This window comes from Crinia signifera, chromosome 5 (genome assembly GCF_055691185.1).
Source record: "Crinia signifera chromosome 5, ASM5569118v1, whole genome shotgun sequence".
NCBI classification, from domain to species: domain Eukaryota; kingdom Metazoa; phylum Chordata; class Amphibia; order Anura; family Myobatrachidae; genus Crinia; species Crinia signifera.
This window is the reverse complement of record NC_139221.1, coordinates 99,417,101-99,429,724: the sequence shown is the minus strand read 5'-3', so window position 1 is coordinate 99,429,724 and position 12,624 is coordinate 99,417,101. Positions and strand designations below refer to the sequence as shown.

Below are 12,624 nucleotides of genomic sequence, written 5' to 3'. Positions count from 1 at the left end.
TTGGGGCGGAGCTCCCCACTGTCCAAGAACTTTACCTAGCCCGGGTCAATAAGCGTGCAGGAAAGATCTTGGCGGACAAGCTACACCCTGGCCACAACCTGTTTGAACCCCTTCCGTCAGGCAGACGTTTAGGTCCATCCCAGCAAAGACGACAAGAACTACAAAAGGCTTCTTCCCAATAGCTGTCCACCAACTAAACCGTATTGAACGTACCAAATACTAAATACTAACTCGAACTGTTCTAAATATAGGTGAAATGTATGTGATGTATGTTTATGCCTCTCTTCCCACCCCCTTTATGTTCCCTGATTGATGCTGCACTGTTACCACAAAAAATTCCAAGCATACGCAAGTATACCTGGCCAATAAAGATGATTCTGATTAGTCTCATGGTTCCTATACATTGGACCCTTTTAGCCTTTGTTTCTTAATACACAGTTTTTATTGCTGTTTTAAAGAATTACAGAATATGGCGGTGTTACACAATTAAATGCTAATAATAGTAAATAGTTCCACAACAGGGCTGCACTGTGCCAGCCACGCTCCTCACTGATGCTGTCCCAACTAGGGGTGCATAAACATATTACAGTTTAATATAATTGGAGGTGAGCTACTTTAATATATCTCCCTATACTTTATAAAATGTATTCTATTGTCATGTAAAAGAGGTTTGTGACCATGTCAGCCCTAATATACTGTAGGTCTGCTTTGTAGTATAGTTTTCTCTTACCTTTCCAGTGTGGAGGAACTTGTCTACTCCAGTGTCAGCCTGCATCTCTTCTAGGCTAAACTCAAGATCTTTGTATAAATTTTTTTCTTGTTCGCTCAGAGGTAATACATCATCGTATATACCTGGAATCAGGATCTTACCATTGACATCCACAAGTTCATCTAGAAAAGCACAAACATGTATTTGGTGAACATGTTTTCTAGATTCTATAAACATGAGGAGTAGGATACTTTCTGAAGCTCTGATGTCCTCAAACAGATAATGTATTTCCATGTGCGAGAACTTTTTTTAAATGTTCTAGACATGTCAATAAGATTAAATTGACAGCTTCCAACCATGGAAGAAATCCTTGTTGGGAATGTGGTAATTCCTCAGCAGTTTTGCATTCTGTCAGTTTACCAAGCTCAAAATTCATTCAAAGATCATGTACCTAAAACTCTTCACGTTTTCCCTATTAGAAGTGTACAATCCACTAAATTTACAGTAAAATTCTGAGGATTTTGATCTCGCCACTAAACCACTACAAGCACCCTGAAAGTAATAGCTTCCTATAAGAGGTCTGCAGATCACTATGATTTGTGCAGCCTTCTGCTGTATCATTTGTGCCTCACTGCTAAATCATATCCAGCACTAGTCCTTTTAGCCTAGACTGGTTGCGGAAAAATCATGCACAAAAAATGGTGTGCGGACCTATTCTACTAGTGTATCTAGTCCTTTGCTGATTGGCGTAAAACAGTCCGTACACTAGTCCGACTTGTCCTAAGGACAAGTTGGACCCGATTTATCATGAGCTCCCCAGTCAGCTTCCCAGGAAGGCTAACATACTATTTGGCACTTGATGTGCCATTTTTTTTATGTGATAAATCACATGTAACTCCCAAGCAGCTGAAGACGGGGGTCAGGATTAAAAATTTGGTACTCTTTACCTAGCACGGCGCCCATCGCGGCCATCGCATGCACTAAAAAACGGGTGCGACGCGATGCCCGCGATTTCCCTTAGGGAACAATGTTAAAAGTGTCAATGGACGCAATTTTAGTGTTCAATGCCTCAATGCCCGCGATTTTTCCATAGGAAACAATGTTAAATGGGCCACAGAGCCCAAATAGTCCCCCTGAAGTCTGAAATGGCCCCCACAATTGTTAACGCCACCCCACGATCAACGTGAACCCGAAGCGTGGCGAGCGCAGCGAGCCCGCGAGGGGCGGCGGTACGCGTCCTCCGACCTTTTCATACCCCCACTATCCACGTCGGCGTGGAGTTGAGAATAGAATAGTGTGGCGAGCCACCGAGCCCGAAGCGTGGCGAGCGCAGCGAGCCCCGCGAGGGGATGCGGATACCTTCACAGGTAAACGCGTCCCTTCGCGGGCTTCACAGGTATCCGCGTCCGCTCGCCACGCTTCGGGCTCGGTGGCTCGCTGCGCTCACCACACTATTCTATTCTCCGACGTGGATAGTGGGGGTATGAAAAGGTCGGAGGACGCGTACCGCCGCCCCTCGCGGGCTCGCTGCGCTCGCCACGCTTCGGGTTCACGTTGATCGTGGGGTGGCGTTAACAATTGTGGGGGCCATTTCAGACTTCAGGGGGACTATTAGGGCTCTGTAGCCCATTTAACATTGTTTCCTATGGAAAAATCGCGGGCATTGAGGCATTGAACACAAAAATCGCGTCCATTGACACTTTTAACATTGATCCCTATAGGAAATCGCGGGCATCGCGTCGCACCCGTTTTTTTAGTGCATGCGATGGCCGCGATGCCCGCGATTTTTTACCCCCGATGACCGCGATGGACATTGTGGGCGCCGTTCTAGGTAAAGAGTACCTAAAAAAAAATTTTTTAAAGAATGTGTGGCCGCTGATTGGCTGAGAGAGCCAATCAGTGCCAGCCTATTCTTTTGTATATTTTTTTTTATTCCCTGCTCGCCGGGGATGCAGAGCAGTCGGAGCGCCATTCCTGCCCTGCGCTTCCCCGATAGGATTGCAGATAGATGTTGGATCGCATCAGATGCGATATATCATGAGTGCTAAAAAGCACCCGTGATGTGCCGCTGATTGGTTGCTATTAGCAACATCACCAATTTTCACTTTTAGAACCTAAATTTGCCTTTTAGAGTTTAGAAACAAATGAGAATTGAGAGCGGGTCCATATTAGAAGGCTAAATTTACCTTGAGTAAATACAGAGGTTTAAACAATAAACCAACCATCAAGTTTCCTCATGTCTCATTTAGGAGAAATAGAGTTTAAGGGTTACAGTATCTGCGGTTTGGGAACATATTTATAGTAGAGTTATTACTGTGTACAGTATAGTTTTCTAAAAAACATAAAAAACATGTTTTCGCATATTGGAGATTTTTCAGTTTTAATCAAATAATCAAAGTGAACGCTATATTTTTTCAGTATAAATATTGACCTTATTTTGGGAGTATACTGGAATAAATATTTTACATTTATGGACATTATCTAAAGGATAATTGAGCTAAGTACTCTGTAATATAGATTAATGTATAATTCCATTAATTCTATTGGGTCAATATAATTATACGCAAAGGCAGCGCCGTGAAAGATGCAATTCCGCAATTCACCGACCTTCTGGCCCGATCTTACCCTGGACTCCACTTGTGTCAGCCAAGTAGAATGAAAGCATTCATGAACGAGGCCATCCTTTCCATTTTTTTTCAAGTCTGATTGGATTTTGTCTACCTGTTCATGTAGGTCTTATTTTTAACTAACTTTCCAATATTTCTGTTCTATGTTCCTTGATTAATTATTTGCACTTATATATACATATTCACTTATAAACCCATATTATCTTTATAAGCCCTCCGTTATCAAGCAAATATAGATTAAAAACAGCTATTCGTAAACGCAGATATAAGCTAAGCCTATTTAATTCTCACTGGTACATTTAAAGGTTTAGTTGTAAGTGCATACGGGGGCCAGATGTATCAAGCTTCAAAAAGTGATAAAATGGAGAGTGATAAACAGCCAGCAATTCAGCTCCTAACTGTCATGTTACAGGCTGGGTTTGAAAAATTACAGAGAGGAGCTGATTGGCTGGTTGCTTATCACTCATCACTTTTTGAAGCTTGATACATCTGGCCCTTTATGATTTACAGATAATTGCATTCACTACCTACTAAATGTATGCATTATACAAGTAGTATGTTAAGTTAAAAAGGTCAAATTGAAAACCATACATACTATACAACATGGTAAAATTAGAAAGTATACTAGTCAAGGCATGATTTTGAGGATTCTGTGTAATTCTAGCCCCTACACTTGTGAGATTTTGTCAGATTTGACCCAATTCAGATGGATTGGGCCAATTTATCTGACAAGATCTGATGTGCCTGATGCTGTAGGATCCCATGCGCATTGGGTCTAACCAAGAAATTGATCCTCCTGCACATAGGATAAATCTCAAGGCAATCAAGTCCAACAAGTTGGACAAGTGTGAGGGGATTGGTGACAATATTGCACTGTGCAAGGTCAAACACATGAAAAGGCACCAAGAAATAACAAAAAATCATATTTCTAACTTTTAGGTATCCTTTGAAGTTTGTTAAGATATTGATTCATTGGACATTACCAAGTAAATATATGAGGTCACTCATAGCCTCGTGCACTGTTCCTCCAAAACCTCCTGAGTGAAGGTCCCTCCTTGCACCTGTCACCTATAGGAGTTTAAACAAAAATCTTCAATTTACATTAAGTTTGTTTACAGTTGACGTAAACATATATGATCATAAAAGATAAAATATTGTTAGGTGTTAACATGATCAGAAACGGACCCTCAAGACCTACAGTTTTGTCATTTCTACAGCCTGAATATTATGGCTTTGGTCAGTTTTTCTCAGGCTTTAATTACTGTATCAAAATGTGAAAGTACTAAAAGGCTGAAACAGGAAAGCTTAAACAGTATTAAGAATTAGATTACAATGCATCAGTTTTCCAACAATGCAGTATGCAATGCAGTGGTTCTTAACGTTAATTGTTCATACACCTTCAGAAATGCACTTAACGCTGGTTAACTGGGGGGGATTACGATTTTCCTAATGTATTACTAGTGCACCTAATGCGCGCTAGTGACAGCCCGCCGAGTTACGCTCGGCGGGGCTGTCCCCTGCAATCCCCCCCAGTGTTTAGCGGCCGGGGTGATGTATTAACAGCCGCCCAGGCGTTAATTCGCCCCGGCCACTTCGCCAGCTCAAGGCTAGCGTTGTCCTGTCCCCCACTGCGGGGACAACGCTAGCCCTGGTTCTGGCTCGGGCTGCGCAGGAGATCTCGCGTTTTTTTTGCGAGATCTCGCGCATGCCCATTAGAGCCGGACAGGGGGGGGAAGCGCGGGACGCCAGGGGAGCCGATAAGGAGAGCCGTTAACACTGGGCATAACGGCTCTCCTTATCGGCTTGCAGGGGGTTAATACATTATCAAATAACAGGTGCCTGCTTCTCCTTGTTATGCAGGAGAAACAGGACCCGTTATTTGAGAAGCGCTAAGGGGGGGGGGGGGGGTTAGTACATCTGCCCCATTGTTAGATAACTGAAAAAGCATCCATCCCAACCAAAATAAAAAAAAACCTGTATCTGCAAATCTGCAAGACAATAATCTGGCGTACAAGTGCAAGTCTACCTCTGATTGGCTCCAAAGAAATAAAAAAATAAGGTTTTGGATTGGCCCAGTCAGAGTCCTAAGGGACATAGGGCCAAATGTACTAAGCCTTAAAAGTGATAAAATAGAAAGTAATAAATCACTAGCCAATCAGCTGTGAACTACCATGTCACAGGCTTTGTTTGAAAAATTAAAGGTAGGAGCTGATTGGGTGGTGGTTTATCACTCTCCATTTTATCACTTTTCAAGGCTTAGTACATCTCGCCCAGAGACAAGTCATCTCTGTGTCTAATGGGGTTTCTTAACTAGTGAATGTACCAATTTCCATAATTTGTCCCTGGCAGCTAACATCATGTTCAGATGACATTAGCAGTTATAGCCTATGGACTATATTAGACAAAAGTTAATTGGAGAGGGACCCAGTGAATCCTTCTCTGGCTCTACCCAGTCACATATGCGTGATCACCAGACTGCATGTGATGTAGTGCAGCAGGTTCCTTAAACAAAGTAGAGGGATCGCATCAGCAATCACTTTAACTCATCTTTGTAATGGGCTCCTGCTCCTGCATGTGTTTTTTTATATCACTGTGCAATCTTTAATCAGTCAGCCTCCTATTCTTATTATAAAGCACACTGCAGAGTTAATGCATGGTACCTGCGACTTCACATTGATAATTCATCTGTATAAGCTTTTCCAATTTCATTGGCAACAGAGTGTAACAGACGTGGCCCAGATGTGGGATGTTTGATCGTTTAAACAATAGTTCGTCCAGTGGAAATGTCCTGCCACGTACAAATCTTGGATGTCGTCTCTGCGCTCTTTACCCATTGGTAATTATTTTTTTCAATAAGTGATGACAAAGCATCTATGTTAAGATACCTGTTTTAGTAAAAGTCTTACGGACTATTCATAATTACTAGGAATCAGATCCACAAAACTCTTAAAGTTGGGTGTTTTAACTGTTTATCAACCTCCGTTTATGATGGCATATACAGTACTTAAACTCACATCCCCTGTACCTGGCAGAATGGTCCTCTGGGGATCTGCCTTATTGCTGTGTATGTGGTTGGGGAGGGAGGGGAGTATGTGCCTATGGCACACAACCTGGTATAACTGTGCATAACAAAACAACGCTGATTATTGTATACTGTAGATAACATACCTCTAAGAAGAAGTAGCAGTTTCCTCTGGCTCCATATGTGATACCTGGTTTCTTGCTAAGCCACGGAGTATCCGTTACAACAATGTAATCAACATTAGAAAAGAAAGTGTCCTTTTTCTCCTCAACAAGTTTCTCTAGACCATTGGATCCTACTTCTTCCATTCCTTCAATGAAAAGCTTCACGTTTACTGGCAGACCCTGAAAACAACATATAGACTTTGATGCCAATCTTTTGAGGTTTCAGAATCACACACTATAAAAGGATGCTGTGCATTGTATACCTATGCACTGCGTGGATAATTTACAAAATAGGGATGGGCTTGTAACGTCAATTTCATTAAGTTGCAGATGTGCAAATAGCAAAAGATTTTGCTTGAATTTATTAATGTTGTATTGCCAGGGCAACGGTTGTGAGAGAGAGCTGTCCCACTGAGTAATTACCCTGTAGTATTCCATATTAGTCTTTCTCAAATGTGATGTGGGGCGTTTAAGACTTTGGGGGGGATAAAGGGGTAGATGAATAAGTGAGCCAGAGGAGAAGAGGGCAATGGCAACCAATCAGCACTGAAGTAACATCTATAATTGCATAATATAAAATTATACAGAGCAGCTGATTGGTTGCAATGGGCCACTTCTCCTCTGGCTCACTTCTCCTCCCTTATTGCTGCTTCATACATCTACCCCTTATTTACTAAGCATTGACTGGAGAGAAACTGGTCGGAGATAAAGGACCAGCCAATTGGCTCCTAACTGTAAAAACAATTTTAAAAGCAGGCAGTGACACTGCAGTTAGGAGCTGATTGGCTAGTCCTTTATCTCTGTCTACTTTATCTCCATCCAAAGCTTAGTAAATAGAACCCTTTATGTTATAGAATATTTGTTTAAATCTCCAAAATGCTTTTTATACTTAATTTATTGTAAATTAATACAAAAAGGGTGATTTACACATTATTTAAGTAGAAAAGAAGTGACAAATATAGCATAAGCATGAAAGACTAGTCTGCCCATCTCCTCCCCTTGACTGGTGCAAACATTTGATCATCTCCACTCAGATCTGTGTGTTTCCATGTGAAGCTAGTTTTTCCACTTGTAAATGCTTTGTTTATTATGTATTCAAGTTCAGTTCTTTCTTGGGTATAAGGCAGTGGTTCCCAAACTGTGTGCCTAGGCACCCTGGGGTGCCTCAGGACACTTGCAGGGTGCCTTGGGTTGGTGGACCAGGATCAAGTCATATTAGTTATGTGCAATGTAACAGGCAAAACCAGTGCTGGTGGCTGCCAATCATAACATATGTGGACAAACAGGAGCAAATCCTGTCCCTCACCAGATAACTGTGACATAAACACAATGTACTTACTTTTATATTTTTTCCTGAATTTTTCAATAAGAATCATTTGGCCTAGGGTTGCCTTGAAAACATTTTGATGCTCTAGGGTGCCGTGATTCAAAAAAGTTTGGGAACCCCTGGTATAAGGATTAGCCATGTCTGGTATAGTGTTATGTTTCATTTTTTTTTAAGTTTAAAATGTTTTAAAATGTTTAATTTGCAAGAAAATAAGACAAACAATACATTCTGATAATATGTAATATTCTTAATATATTTTAAAAAAATATCAAAACTAGTACTTACAATTTTCTTAACAGATTCCACTGCATGCAGCAAAGCCAGAACTTGTCCCTTGTCATCAGACGCACCTCTGCCATACAGGTTACCTTCAGAATAAAAGATATCACATATGTTATTTAACCAGCAGTATGCTAACTATCTCAGATCTCTCTTTTCAGATCGCTGTGTACACACGGGGGCGATATATTACTCAGTGTCTCCTTTTCATCAACGACCAGAGATGGTCGCTGATGAAAGGGAACCTCTGTCGGGGGAGCCGCATAGGGAATCAGCTGGTCACGCGATCATAAGGGGGCTAAAAACGGGAGCGCGTGTGTACACACCTTTACTAGGATTGGTTTTGTAAATTATTACAAGTGTTAAAAATGACTGGGCAAACTGCTTAATAAATGAAGTCTTTTGTAACTACTATAGTGCTTAATCTTCTCTTTTTAACTTTATTTTTTAAACAAATTACCATTTATGTTGCTACAAATAATAATGACCATAAATATTGCAGTGGAAGGCACATATGATGTCTCGCAGCAGTGTACGGACACTCGACAGCCTGCGAGCCCCCAGGACGTTCCCGGCTAAGGGGGGTATTGAATGTCAGGGGAACGGCTGTCGAGCAAGCTCGACAGCCGTGCCCCTGTCCCGTTCTCGTTTTGCTCGCCTGGAGCTCGGGATTCAATGTCCCGGCCGCCGAGCGGCGAGAAGGGGGTGTGGCCGCGAGTTGACTATGAAAATAGATGAGCTCCGGCCAGGAGCTCGCCTATTTCCAGCTTTTCTCGGCAGAACGAGCCCGACAGCTTGTGCTGTCGGGCTCGTTCTGCGCAAAACCCCTGTTCAATGCTGTCGGGGAAGACAGCATTGAATAGGGCCCCGCAGCCATCTCCCCCGTCGGGAGATGGCTGCGGGAGCACGTCTAACATTGAATACCCCCCTAAGTCCCTTTCAGAGACCCCATTTTAACATGTTGACTTTAACATTGAATGCATGTACAGGAAATGCAATTATGGTCCAAAAATTATTTTGTGATTAAAAAAGAAGCCACATAGTATTATGAAACCCATGCAGTTCCTCTTCCCTGCCTGGGGTGTTGCTGTCTGCTGTGGTTATTTTAGCACAGGTCTGGTTTGTGGATCAGTGCTGATATACAGACCACACTGTGCTAGAAGCACTACAGCAGACAGCGACACTCCAGGCAGGAAAGAGGAACTACATGGGTTTTCAAATATGGTGGGTGATAGAATGAACACTACTAACTGTCATGCTACAGGCTGTGTTTGAAAAATGACATTTGTGAGCTGATTCATCTCTCTACTCTATCACTCTCCAAGGCTCAGTACATCTGGCCTTGAGACTACGAACATCACTTGCTTGTGACAGAATAACTATTAAAACTGACTACTTTAATACGGCTTCTAATTGAATAGATACAACTGCAGCCTGACGTGCTTTTAACCTGCTTGCTTGACTCTTGCAGTTTGATAGAACCAACACTTGCAGATAAGGTGTTCATTAACCCCTCCTATTACAAGCAGAGGCCTCCTGCTGCGACCTGCATCCTAGCAACACAAGCCACCCGTCACATAGGCCAGGAACTTTCCATCCCACAATAGAGATCTCTGGTTTCTTCCCTACCCCTAAACTGTTGTGACACGCCACAGTTTTTACAAATTGAGGCCATCACCGCCACCTCCCCGCCCCCCAGACAGCAGCAAACTGGCAATCACTGACAGTCTACTGTATGTTGCAGGAATTGTTTGCTACAATGGGCGCAGCAAACATCTGTATTAGGCCCCATGTGTTAATATCCAGAGGTGACTCATTGTAATACTTGCCATCCTTCTCTATGAGGGTGTATGGCTCTGTGCTCCATCCGTCTTCCTTCTTTGCAGGTTGTACATCCATGTGTCCATAGAAACAGACAGTAGGTTTGTTTGCGTCATTTCCGAATTCTGCAAGAATCACCGGTGGCAGAGGGAGTTTTGTTCCAGGTGAAAACTAAATCAAGGAATTTGATGATGAAATGTTACTAAGATTCCAACATACAGTATGATGTATACTTTACACATAAGGGAAATAAGCAGTTACAGTATAAGAAAATGCTGTATTCGGTACCTCTTGTTCACCAAGGTCTGCCATCTCTACCTTCCCACCTAACTGCAAGATGTAGTCCTTAGTAACGTCCATCATACGAAGCACTTGGTTCCTCTTCAATGGGTCACTGGAGTCACTTTCTATCGCTATCCAATCTTTTAATCTCTGTAAACAAAAATATATATATTTGAAACATACTGTACATTGACAAGTTACTTACTGCTCCTCTCGCAGTTCCCGGGATGGATGGGTCCATCCTGGGAACAATCCAGCATTTGGAGGGGAAGCTCCCACAGCGACCCAGCAATAAGATGGGTCGCTGACATCATAATGAGGGTGGGGTGGACCATCACCGGGGGGGGGAGGAGGCAGCACTTGGAGCTGACGCTGCCTCCTCCTCTATAGCTTGACCCAGGTTATTTGTTCACACTGCCCAACAATCTGGGTCTGACCCTTCTTTTAACTGGGGTCGGATTGCTGGGTTGCTGGACCCGGGATTCAATAGGCGCTTTCACACTGCACAGTGACCCGGGACGACCCGGCAACAACCTAGGTCGGACCTGGGTTATTTGTGTGGTGTGAAAGGGGTATAAGTCACATTCTTCCTAATATTGTTGGAGGTTAGCAAAACCTCATTTTAAAAAGAGTACATATACAATATTTTGTCTACTTTTTCCCAAAATGAATAGAATTAATTCTGCATCAAGGGCCTAATTCAGCAGGGATCGAAAATTGAGAAAATACAATCTGGTTGAGTATTGAAATACAGCAGATGCGCTGCAATCACATTGAGCATATGCAGCCGCAATTTGCAAATTGTGTACATCATCTGCTTTAATGCAACCATATTTGATTGACAGGAAGCCAGCGTTTAGGGGAGGAAACATGGCGTTATGTCGTTGTGTTGGTCCAAACACAGGTGTGCCAAGGTGGGTCTTTGATGTCAGCGATAACCACTTCCAGTTTGTTGCTTTAGCAGAATTGTGGATCCTTTGACTGGCACAGACGGAAGGTACTCTGCAATGCTCTGTCATTAGCGATCCATACTGAATAAGACCCGATATACAGTAGCTTAAATAAATAGTTGACGTCCATTCCTCTCTCTGCCATAATGCCAAATTCTGCACAGTACTTATTGACAGATTTCTAAGAGATCAAACAGTTGGATCTGTCATGGTAAATATAAATCCAAAGTATAATACTATGGGCCTGATTCAGACCTGCTAGCAATGCTGCATTTTTTTGCAGATGGACAAACTATGCTGCACTGCAGGTGGGGCAGATGTTACATGTGCAGAGAAAGTTAGATTTGGGGGAGAAAAATACTGTCTGCTTCATTCTTACACTGAAATTTAGATTTCAGTTTGACTACACCCCTCCCAAATCTAACTCTCTGCACTTGTTACATCTGCCCCACCTGCAGTGCAGAATGGTTTTGCCCATCTGCAAACATTTCAACAGGTCTGAATTAGGCCCTAATTGTGCAGCAATAAATGCACTGCAATGGTCCATTCTGGCTATGTGCTTTCTATATGGAGTCTCTGCCAGATAGTCCTACTCCCAACTGCATAAATGTGATCGGACTTATTCCCACTGCACTAAAAGCTCAGACTTCCATTTGCACTTGAAATAAAAAAGTAAAAAAAAAAAAAAAATAAGTTATATATTTATCCAGGGCCAAAACTAGGTGTGTGCCTGTGGTGCCATGCCCACAGTGCATCTGCACTGTGGGTGCATCCGCCGGCCCGCACCGTGTCCCCCGACTATCCCAGCTACAACCAGTGAGAGCGCATCCCCTTCACATTGCACTTTTTTCAAAGCGCAGACTGCTGAGCAGAGCACAGAGTCTAGGAAACTGTTAGGGAATGCTGCGCTGTTACTGCATTCCCTCTCTTTGTCCTAAACTTGTCTCTCTGCTCAGCAGCTGCGCTGTGTCTCACTAACTGAGGATCTGCTGGCTGAGCAACACAGTGCAGCACGGAGGAGACATGTTGTCGCTGGCTGTGGCCGAGGGTTAGACGGAGAGCAGCAGTGGGAACTGGAAACCCCAATGGGGACAGGGCTGACACTGGGGGAAGTGGGATAAGGCTGACACTAGGGTGAATGAGGACAGGGCTGACACTCAGGGAAGAAGCATACTACTCCTGTGGGCATTATGTGCATTAGGGGTGCTACTCCTGGTGGCATTGTGCCTATCTATACCTGGTGTAGTATGTCTTAGGGGCTCTACCAAGCACCTGTGGGGTTTAATGTGAATAACGGTCACTACTGTGTGGTGTAATGTGAACTGGAACTATTATTTGACAGCGCCTCTTCCCGGTGAACCACACCCCTAAATTTTGTTGCACGCCTTTGTCATGCACTGTCCCAATTTTTGTTAGGGGTTGGGGGGGGCACCTATTCTCTTT

The 12,624-nt window shown here is 43.1% G+C and overlaps 1 protein-coding gene across 1 annotated transcript in view; it reads right to left on the bottom strand.

Annotated features, from left to right (window-relative positions):
• Positions 1 to 12,624, bottom strand: part of LOC146080443 (uncharacterized) — a 53,303-nt gene that overhangs the window by 4,703 nt on the left and 35,976 nt on the right. Inside the window, exons 4-9 of the mRNA XM_083187748.1 lie at positions 10,238 to 10,381; positions 9,958 to 10,120; positions 8,135 to 8,217; positions 6,505 to 6,702; positions 4,320 to 4,404; positions 731 to 891 (exon numbers count right to left, since the gene is read on the bottom strand). Of these exons, the coding sequence (XP_083043874.1) occupies positions 731 to 891; positions 4,320 to 4,404; positions 6,505 to 6,702; positions 8,135 to 8,217; positions 9,958 to 10,120; positions 10,238 to 10,381 (834 nt within the window). The remainder of the gene's footprint in view (positions 1 to 730; positions 892 to 4,319; positions 4,405 to 6,504; positions 6,703 to 8,134; positions 8,218 to 9,957; positions 10,121 to 10,237; positions 10,382 to 12,624) is intronic.